At 42.7% G+C, this 11,436-nt stretch overlaps 1 protein-coding gene across 2 annotated transcripts in view; it reads left to right on the top strand.

Moving 5' to 3' along the window:
- Positions 1 to 11,436, top strand: part of cpped1 (calcineurin-like phosphoesterase domain containing 1) — a 138,712-nt gene that overhangs the window by 120,639 nt on the left and 6,637 nt on the right. For both annotated transcript variants that reach the window (XM_087170868.1, XM_023395587.2), the window contains exons 3-5: positions 4,318 to 4,490; positions 5,608 to 5,739; positions 5,921 to 6,053. In XM_087170868.1, coding sequence (XP_087026994.1) covers positions 4,318 to 4,490; positions 5,608 to 5,739; positions 5,921 to 6,053 — 438 coding nt within the window. The remainder of the gene's footprint in view (positions 1 to 4,317; positions 4,491 to 5,607; positions 5,740 to 5,920; positions 6,054 to 11,436) is intronic.

Below are 11,436 nucleotides of genomic sequence, written 5' to 3'. Positions count from 1 at the left end.
TGAGATACAGAGCTGATTAGATTAGAGAAACATGCTGGACTTAACACTCTCCTAATGAGCACTACAAAGGATTCAAGCTGCGTCTCTCGGGGTTCACGAGGGATGCTACGCATGATACGGCGCGGAGAAGTGTTCAAGTACGTGTGTGCATCTGCGTATGTGCACACATGTGTGTAAAACTCAACAAAGGTGAAGTGGAGGTTACCTTGGGACTTCCCTGTCCCCTCTCTGTAGCTGTGGACACCTGTTTAATTGCCATTGAAGGCAGATAAATTGGTTCTCTCTGTGGGATTCAGAAGCAGAGGAGAGGAGAGCGTGAAGGATAGACTGCCTAGGGAGAGCTTGTTTTTGTGACATGTGGAAGCATTTTGGATTTATTTTTTTATTTTTTATTTTTTGGAGTCGGGTGGCTGAATGGGGATGTTCTGTGTGAGTTTATCTAATGGGCTCATCCGGTGGCTTGTGGGAAGTAATAGGTTTCTTAGGGGGGGTTTGGAGCTGCCAGGAGTGTTTAAGTTTAGAAATGTCTCTCTGTCGCCACCTTCACACTTTTGTTAAAGACCCAGGAGATACACGGTTCAAATGTCAGTGTGAAAAGATCCTCTTAGACTCTGTAAGACAACCCCGGTAAATGTCAGGGTGAATCCATTCATCCATCCATTTTTGACAGCTTATCCAAGTCCAGGTTATGATGACAGCAGGCCAAGAAAAGTAGCCGAGAAATCCCTCTCCCCAGCCACATCCTCCAGGTCCTTCAGTGGCATCTTGAGACTTTTCCAGACCAGAGGGGATATGCAATCCTCCCAGCATGCACTGTGCTTGTCCCAGAAAAACCTCTAAAGAGAGGCGTCCAGCAGGCGTCCTTAAGGTGTCAGTATATGGGCGTCTTACAATTTCCGAACTTTTTAAAAAAACAGTGATCGGACATTCACGCCGATGCAGGGATTGTCCAGCTGTTGGATGTTGAAAGTCACTTATTGGATGTACAGCCAATGAACATTTGCATGAATGAATACCTTCAAGGAGTGACAGTCTGAGAGTCTGCCATTGCATTATCCCCCATAATTAAACGACATCACTTTGCCTGCCAAACCGGTGCCAGATCAGAACAACCTGTCAGTGCCGGTACATGTTCGAGTCGATCACAAACATAGAGTTTCCCCACAAATTCAGAAGACAGTTGTTAGAAAAAGAAGTGTAGAAAATGTATGCGACAGCAAGACCCCACGCACTGAGACCTATGTGCAGCGTCGACAGCCAGTCTTTGGGGGAAATTGAGAGAAGTGCTTACAGTGTTGGACAGCTGAACGAGAACCTGCCAAAGTCTCCTGTCAGGGTTTGAGAATCACAGTGCTGCAATCTCATTAAATGAACAAGGCCTTTCAGTCAGAGCTCCAGAGACAGCGGAGAGCAGCATTGTTTCTTTGTTTTTGGTTTTTCTGTACATATACTGTTTATTCCAAAAGAGGAAAGCAGGTTGAGAAAATGAATCCTTAAAATTCATTTTTTTCATGAGTCCTCATTGTTTCCTGAGCACAAGGAATCCTACTTATTTATGAAGTGAATGTATCTGCAGAATTTTATTACTCTTTTCTTTGTTTTTAACGTATCACCTACGATTGTTTAAATTGACACCTGTTACCTTAATGGATTTACCGAAGCAAAGTGTCTCAAACGCAGATTGAAGGGCTACTGTATGGTAGAGCGTTGGTTTGAACCGTGTAGCGCTGAGGGATGATTCATGAACATGCTGTGTTAGCGGATGGCTGCAGTTGAGGGCAGGCAGCTGGAGGTGCAAGGAAGCAGAAGGCAGCACAGCGTCCCTGCCACTGTGCGAGGCTACCAGTGCTATTTATTCACATTTATTTATCTAGAGAAAGTTAAGTGTGTGCTAGATGCTCTCGACGAGCCCCACCCTGCATCACTCTCACTCGAATACACACATTCACACTTGGACGGTGTCAAGCAGAAAACATTTATTTTTTTGCTGTTCTTAGCCACTGGAGCAGCTGAGACGGTCAGGTGAACTGCTGAAGGGCACATTGATGTTGTTTAAAAGAGGCGAGAGCGCTTCTCATTCACTTCCCCATAACAGATTCTCTAAGATTATTGAAAGACCGGAGGAAACGGATCACACTGAAATAAAAACCTGTGAATAAACGGATGGAATCTGTTAAAAATCCACTTGTCTGTAACAGCAGGATTAGTTGAGAGTTACCAGCTGCTGACAATGGCCTCAGCTTTTCAAATGACAACCTTTGCGCCCCCTATTCTCCATCCCAGCTTCATTAACGAGGTTTCCTTTGTATGTAATTGATGCAGTGGTCAAATATTGTGATTGTGGAATAATGAGTCCACATTGCTGTGGCCTCGGTGTCATCGCTTTCATCGAGATTCAGACTGTCGGCTCCCAAGAGAACAACCTTCATCTTTTGTTTTTTCCAAATCGTCACTGTGCATCGCCCACTGGAGGCATACATGGCATTAGAGCTGTAACTAACTAATCAATTAATCTATTGATTACTTTTTTGATTATTCAGTTAATCTAACAATAATCTAATCCTTTGGTTAATTTGCCAATAAAAAATAACTGCAACTTCTACCATCGATCTTTCAACCTTTTATTCAAGTATTTTCTCATAAAATATTTGTTTTACAAATCCAAATTTCCCACGTTTAAAATTACCAAATTACTAATTACTAATTAAGTATCACGGTCATCGTCAATACCAGTATATGGCAACACCCCTAATCCCATAATTACAAGAGCAATTGAATATGTTCCGGGGTGTCAAATATCTCATGCCTAATTGTCAGAACGCTTTGTCTGTCACAGCGTGAAATATTTCTTGGCACAAAAAGCATCGTGTGTTTAGCTGCCAGATTTTCCATCATGTCCAAGGTTCCATCTTCAGATGTCTCGTTTCGTCTGAGCAACAGACGAAGTTCATCATTCACATTTTTAATCAGTTTAAAAAATGATTATTTCTTGATCGACGAATCATTTCAGCTCTAATTTCAATATAATTCTTCTAAAGTTTGGGACAGAAAGCACCATCGTGACATTTCACCGGCTCCGAGCCGTTGCCGTCATGTGCAGTAAAAGTCTGCTGACTGCAAGCGAAGATCTATGAACACATTCTAGCTAATCCCATTGTACTTGTTGACATGCTACCTGTTAACACTTGAGGAAATTAATACACTGTAAGCAATTCCACAGAAGCACTTTACTCTCTAAAGCTGAATACAAATGTGTCACAGAGTCTGTTTTACATTACAAAGAGGGCCTTCATTTCTCCCGTTGCATCTGAGTGCATGTTTGTGTGCTGTATTGACAGTTTGGAGTCTTGACAGTGTGGCGTAATTATAAAAAAAAAAAAAGGAGACAGGTGAAAGAGATGTTTTACCTTTTTTTTTTTTTATCTGGATACGTTTTTTAAACTCCACATTCTCTCTCTCTGTCACGCACAAGATGTTCTGTCGGAAAGAGGCTCTTACGTAATGAGTGCTATCCAAACATCCAAGGAAACGTTTGCTCCAAAAGTAGGCCAGTAAAATAATTACTCAGATGAATAAAAAGCTAAAGAAATAAGAGAGAGGAGAAGAGGGAGAGGAAGGAATAACTTAAGAACTATCAGAGCAGGGGCTGATAGGTTTGTTTGATACAGATTCTGAATTATAAATAGATTTGAGTCTCAACCATTCTCTGCCCTTTACCCATGCTGGGATTGAATTAACTTCACTCAAAACATTTCCCTCCTCTTTACATGCTTCTCCTCTTTGTGAACTCCAGGCGTAACAGAGTAGAACGGCTGGATTTTTTTTAACATGACGCAAACGACCTCTTGAGACGACGAGTATCCTCGCGCGTCTTCGTCCGATGGACGCGGCGGCCTGCGCACAGCTCCGCACAGAGAGAGAGGTCGGGTTTTGCCGTAGCCGACCGCGGAGAGGGTTTTCACCAGAACACTACTCATCATGTCAGTAACCATGGTGATATAAAGTCGAGCTGCACGGAGCATTGATCATTCTCTGAGCTGTCATCATTATCATCCAAATAATCCTCCTTCCCCAAGGCGACTCTCACCTATAGCACCCTTCACACTCTCAATCTGACACGGTTCATCAGCATTCATGCACGTTTCTCTCTCTCTCTCTGGTGTTCAAGTTATTGTTATTGTTTGTTATGAAGCAGCTGCTTCTCCAAGTCAATATTATTATTATTTTTTGTTTTTCTATGTGGACTGTAACCACAGACTGTAGCCTCATTTGTCACCATGACACAAGCTGAGTTTCTCTTCTCTCTCCCCCCGCCAGACACGCCGTTCAGAGAAGGTCAGGAGAGAGACCTGAAGGCGGCCTTGAAGGGAGCAGATCCCTCAATCCCACTGGTGTTTGTCAGTGGGAACCACGACCTGGGCAACACACCCACCCCCGGCACAGTGGAGCAGTTCTGCAGTGAATGGGGGGACGACTACTTCAGCTTCTGGGTAAGCAGACACCTCAGACATTTAGTAGCAGTAGTAGAACATTTTTGGTTCTGTTTTGCTCTGTGTATACCATGTTTTTTATATGTTTATTTATATTTAAAGGAGTAATTCGACAATTTAGTATTGTACTTCCATAAAGACGTATGGTTTTTTTTAATAGTCAAAGTTGAAAGCAGCTACTTCCAAGATATCCTGACTTTTAGTCTCCAATATGAGTCGACTCAAGAGGATAACTCAATAATACTTGTCATTAATTAGAAAATCCACTTTTCAAACTCTTACTTTTATCAGACTTCAAAAAGCCTCCTTCAGAGCCACCGTACATTATAAAACTGTGCTACAGGCTGAGCAGGATTAATCATGACCACTTAATGATTTTCATCAAATCAAAACAAAAACCACAAGTAAATCCTGGTATTTTAATAAAATGTCACCCTATTGACTATAAAAGAAAACATAAATGGGAATTAAAACGACAACACAGCAAAACCTACACAAAATAGCATCAAGTCAACAAAAAACATCACCCAGATGAGTTGATTTTCAGTAGCTGTAAGTGACAGCATGTTCAGACGTCAGTGTGGTGGTGGTGCTGGTTTTTGCCAAATTAGCATTGTGTTTAGCCAGCTAGCTTTGATGCAGGCGCACTCCGTCTGTCAGGCCTGATCAAACATCTAAAGTGCATCAGTTCATCAGAGAGACATTCGTCTAAATCAGAGCGATATCAGTGTTCAGCTGTGACACTGTCTGATTCTGTCTCTGTCTTGCATTTGTAGCTTCTGTTTATTTTTTTAATTTACAATTCCTTGACTGAGGAGTAGTAGGTCATTCTACATCTTTCTGCCCACTTGAAAAACATTTTAAGGCCATTAAAGCCCCCTTTGACTCCAGGGCCCTGCTCACTTTGCTCATGCATCTATCTGTGTTTACCTGTGTAGTGATTCAATGATCTTCTGTGCAGAACTTAGGCTTTTGCAGGAGTTAAATTGTAGTGATTAGTTCAGGAGAAGAAAGAAAAAAAATACTTGTGTAGGTGGTCTGAAACGCACCGTAAAAATAACCCTTTATTACAAATATACACATAACTAACATTTACCACATTTCTCTGTGTTCTCAGGTGGGTGGAGTCCTCTGCCTGGTTCTGAACTCCCAGTTGTTCTACGACGCCTCGGCCTGCCCTCAGCTGAAGGAGGCCCAGGAGACGTGGCTGGAGGAGCAGCTGAGCAGAGCCGCCGCCTCCTCTTCAACGGTAGGATGGCTTCAGCGGCACGATCCTGTTCTCGTGTGATTTATGAGGACGGGTAAAGTCTTCTTTTTGCTGTGTCTGGACGCCATGTTTAGGTAATTGCTGCTGTCTGCTGCCGTGTGACACAACAATTTAAAGTTCTCCCCACCCCCCACCCCACCCCCTCACATCCATCTCCGTTCAGGAACCCAAACCCAAACACGTCCTGGTGTTCCAGCACATTCCTCTGTACCTGAAGACGCCTGATGAGGAGGACGACTACTTCAACCTGCAGAGGGCGGTCAGACAAAACCTGCTGGACAGGTTCAAGAAGGCCGGTAGGAGAACAGGGCTTCGTTTACCTTTGTCTCCGGTTACTTTGCCTTTACCAGCTCACAGTGACTGAGCAAGTTTGTGTCCAGTATTTTTGCTCAAGGGCACTTCAACTTGACAAGTATTTTGTCTCTTCCAGCTACTTTGTCTTCTTTGTCTTTTCCTACGATTAGAAGTCACTGAAGAGATGATTCGGTTTTATTTGTTTTAAAAGTCAAGCGGCTGCCTCGTCCACAACCGCGAAATATCAGCAGTCTATTCTCTGGCTGTGGATTAAAGCCGCTGTGAAGTGGTCTTAAATGTCTTATCTTAATAATTCTTAGCTAATATTCCTGTTAAACCTGTTCACTTCGAGCATATCTAACTGAAGCACAGTTTAAGATGCTAGCCCAGAGGATTAATACGCCATTAGCCAGAACCACAGAAGACGCACACACAAACAATGCAGGCATAATTGAATCAATTAATGAATTGACTTCCTATGAGAAGAATAATTCCATAATCGAAAATCCACTGTTGTCGGCTTATAAGAGCGTGATACAAGGGTACCGGGCAGGGACACTCTCACAAGGACAATAAGTATTTAAGTAGGCGCTGGCTTAACACTTACAAACACATTCGATCACTCATGTACACATCACGTCCAGCTGTTTCTGCACAGCTGATTGACAGGACCTCTCATACAGACACACGCCACACGCGTCTCAATTATGCATCAAGGTGACTGGCAGGGGGATGGTATTCATTTCATTATCTAGCCATTATTCCAGCATGTATTTAACCATGTTGGCCTGTTTTGGACTGATGACCCTTCTTTCTCTCATAATTGATTGGTCCTCTGAGGGAACTGGTTAAACATTCAGAGGGCAGTCCGTCCAGGCTTTTTACATGGAGGAACGGTCAGTGTTACTGCGCCGTACATGGAGAACATGCTACATGCGAGTGTCCTTTTCTCATCCACACTCTGGTTCACACATGTCCTGCACGCAATTATAGATTCAGAGTGCACATTAGACAAGTACTGTATGAACTATATACATACTCACATGTAGGTGGTTTTTATTAATTGATGAGAGACATGCGGCTTCTCACTGTAAAGCTGCGTACGCTACATGGTTTCCTCATGTTTTGTATGCATATACACTTAGCTTCATGTGTGTTTGTACAATATCTGTTACTTCTTACTACAGCAAGAGGAAGGATGTGATTTCTGTGGTTTATATATGAGCAGCCATGTTTTCTTCATCACTGTCATTCCACACAGAGAACAACGGGCTCAGTGCAATGGCACAGTACAGTTATCCTCAAGCTTTGGTGCATTTATGATTCGGATTGTTAGGAAATCTACGAAGTCGCATAAGAAAATTACAAAAAAGCAATGAAATACTCATTTAAGTCAGTTAAATGTATAAAATCTAAAATTGAAATCTGATGACTTGACAAAAATCAGCACAGAATCAACCCAGTTAATGTTGGATAACACAGGCTTTGTCTCTCTGTTCTCCTCTGAGTGCTTTCTCTCGCACGCTCCCTCTGCTCCCTCCCTCATCTCTTACTCCCAGTATCCTGGTGATGACTGATGCTGTAACATCTGTACTGTGAATCTTCTGGAGTCTGTCCTGGAGGCATGCTTGTAAAAAAAAAAAAGAAAAAAAGAAAGAGCGTGCCTGTGATCATCGTACTCTTGTGTCAGTTTATGATAGAGCTGCGACTTCCACATTTGTACCAGATACACTGTGATCGTCAGGGTCACCGCCGGGGCAGGAAATGACACGGTGGCTGGAAAGACAAATCTTACAAATTAGCCATAAAGTGAAGTGTTTAGCGGCGGAGAATATACCTCATTTGTTCGTCAAATAAGTGTGTTAGAAAAATGATTCGTTGGTTCAGTTCAACACTTTCCTGCAGACAGTTGGATTGATTGCCATAATATTTGGTGCAGACATTCATGATCCCCAGAAGACGTTTCCTAATGACTCTGGTGATGCTCTGACATGATATTTCATACCGACATTCAGTAGCTGATTCCCTTTTTGTGCGCCGTCATCAGGTTTAATTTGTCCAGTAATTTGGTTTATGACCAAATACCCCAGAAAAAGACGTCAGCTATAATTTGTGTTTACTGTTAATTAACAAATATTTGCCTAATGCTAAACTAAGATAGGGAGCATAGTAAACACATACCTGAACCATTACATCACCATGTTAACATTGTCATAATCAGTGTGTTTCACATGCTAACATTAGCATTTAGCTCAAAGCACTGCTGTGTATAAGTGCAGCCTCAGGTACAGCAGCTGTGAGCTCTAGACTCTCAGTCTAATTGTTTTATGTTTGTGAGGCAAGCGTTTGAAAGTATTTGGGAATTTTAACATATAAAAATCATATATTTTCACAAAGACAGTGTGCACTGATACATAATCTCAACTCCACCCACGCACATCACAAGAGAGATAAATTATCACCAGTTCTGTGTGTGAACTTCACACAAAACCAAGTTTGATGAAACAAATATTTACTTGTGCATTTTTTTTTATTATTCATGTTAGCTGCAAGATTAAGGACTGTATGAACTTGCATGAAGCGGGAGTTCCCTGCAGGGCGAGCAAGCGCCTGGTAAAAATATCCCAGCGGAGACACTGGGGGCCTTTTTAGAGCAGAAAACAATGAGAATGAGTGAAGAATTACAGAAAACATACTGAAGAAAAAGGAGAGTTAGGGTAAGTGCTTGTTGTTTGGCTTCCTGTCCGTGTGATGAAGGGCTGTTTTTCCTCTCATCCGTGGTAAATGATATCTCTTCTGGACATACATTGGCCTTGGTAATTTTTTCCTCTTCTTTGCGTTGCTTTATTCACGCATCACCTCCCTCCGCTGTCGGTCTGTCCTCACCGCTGCACCCTGTGATCCTCTATCCTCCAGATGTGCTCTTGTACCTTGGTGATCATTACTGTCATTACAGGAAAGGGCAGCATCATTAACCTTACACACACACACACACACACACACACACACACACACACACACACACACACTTCTTTATCCAGTGTTATTCTCAGAGAGATTCAAGTCCACGCAGGAACAGTTAAGCTTGGGCACAGATAACGCATGAATGTCATTTTTCTGCGGAGATTTTTCATTAAAGGGAGCAGCTGACAAGGATAAGTCTCAGTCTATGTTTGTGCAGCAAGCTCTCGTATAATTTGGGCCTGGAAGACAAATGTAGCTGTACCAGCAGCTGAAGGATTACACACTTTATGGTGTAAAAAAGTACTGAGCTTCAAGATCCTTTATTGGAACACTGGAAAATGCGTCATGACACTCTAACAGTGTTTCTTTGTACCAATAACACACGGGTGTTGTTAAAAAAAAAAAAAAGAAAACTCTTCAAGATTATTCTTCTTTGTTGGCTGCCCTAATGTTCTTACTTGAGCAAAGCAAAACAGCCGTCTGGCAAGAACAAAGAGGTAAAATTGGATGACTTTCCTCATTCTTTGTCGACTAATTCAAATTCCACAGAAAGCTGCCTTGTAATGGGATTGCTGGATGTTACACAAATGTTTCTTTGGCATCAAATCATTCCTCGTACTTTGTAAGTACGTACACGCCGCCGTATGTAACTGAGTTCTCCAACCACTCCAGAGGTGTGGTTTTTTTTTGTGTGTGTGGTGTCAGTTAACTTACAGCAGCTGGGGATTTGGCTCAGCATTTGTGAGGTTGTTATTACTGCTGCTGGGTTCCTGCAGCCCCCCCACCAATCCACTGACACATGATGGAAATGGAGAATATTGTCCCCTGCAGACAAAGAAAATTTAATTGATTTTTCGTCACTGAAGTATTTTTCATTCCCCTACCAACTTCTTCTTCTCCCTCTCATAGGATATGGGTGTCGAGAGATGTTTGAGTAATTGCGTGTGCATGTTTTGTGTGTGTGTGTGTGCATTTTGCAAATAAATCGCTGTGCAGCGGTGCATTTTCTATGCATGATATATTCTGCAGCAAGTATCTGTATGTTATCTCAGCAAAACAGCCGCACATGGGAAAGGTGTGACACCAGTTAGTCATCCCCTGGCTCATCAGAGCGAGCAGCTCCGCCCTGAGAACTGGTGACTGCAACCCAGCTCATATTAATGATGCACTGTCTCTGTGTGATGACCCTCCTCTCGGACAAGTCGCGTATCACGCAAGCAATTACTATGGTTTGTGATTTGACTGTGATTTGGTTGATATTAAATCTTTAATTTAACCTTTAATTTTGCACCCGCTCTCTGTGTCTAATATCTTTGAGTTTAAACCGATATTTGTCAAATGCACAAAGAAGTCTGATATGACAACAAAAACAGTTGTTTTAACTTCTTTTGTGTTATTTACTGCTTGAGACTTTCAGTCACTACAATACAGTCAGTTCGTTTGTCACAATCACACAAAGCCCTAAACACCCTGGAGGAAGCTTTTTACTCTTATTATGTGCTCCTGCGCTGCCTTGTCACTGTCATACCCATAATCATAGTAAATAATGCTCTCTTGGGCTTTATTGCCCCTACCTATGCCAATTTGTATGAATGCGACTCAGCCGGCGTCTAGTTACTCCGAGCGAAGGAGGAAAGACGAGCAAAAATTGTAGGTTGCTCGTTGAAGAAGTTGAATTTCGAGAGAACAGGTTTTGTGCACATCCGGAGTCTCTTCAGTGAAGATTGAATTCCCACGGCTGGGGACCGATGTCTCCTCTCTGAGAGGCTAGTGGAGTAGCAGAAATCCCAGCAGTGCTCTCAGCCTCTCCTCTCCTCATAGATGGAGTACTGTAATTAGATTTGTTAGCCCCATTCCTCCTCCTCCTCCTCCTCCTCCTCCTCCTCCTCCTGCTCCCAGGTTTATATCTTACATTCAGGATACCTTCAGCACACATACAAACAAGGACAGGTGAACACATGCACAGATAGACACACGGATACACGCTTCCCTGCCGCCGCTGTTCGCCTCCAAACCTTGTTTATGTAGAGAAAGAGAAAAAAAAACAAAAACAAGAGCACAGCTGAGAAATTCATTGGAATTCCCAACATTGCTCGCGGCTGTAGAGTTGTACATACAGTGGCTAATTAGAGGCGAAGATAAGCAGCACGCTGCTCCGCATGTTCTCCCCATCTTTCCCTCTATGTCTCTCACTCTTTCTCGCTCTCTTGCTGCCGGTTGTCTTTATCAGCGAGGATCCTACTCCGTTCAAAAGCGAGGACACATTTATCACCCACTGGGGAGTTGATAAGAGGCCACGGTTAAGCCTTTAACCCCATTGTTTTAATGATGAGGCTGAATAACGCTTTTGCTTTTTCTGTACCTCGCTCTCTTATTCTGTCGTCGTCTCTTTCTGCTGCACCCAAAGGTGGTGGTGGTGGT

This window comes from Seriola lalandi, unplaced genomic scaffold (assembly GCF_002814215.2).
Source record: "Seriola lalandi dorsalis isolate HSWRI2012SDOR001 ecotype SW California unplaced genomic scaffold, Sedor1 jcf7180002054965, whole genome shotgun sequence".
Taxonomy (NCBI): Eukaryota; Metazoa; Chordata; class Actinopteri; order Carangiformes; family Carangidae; genus Seriola; species Seriola lalandi.
Note: the sequence above shows the minus strand (reverse complement) of the source record. Positions and strands in the feature narration are given on the sequence as shown.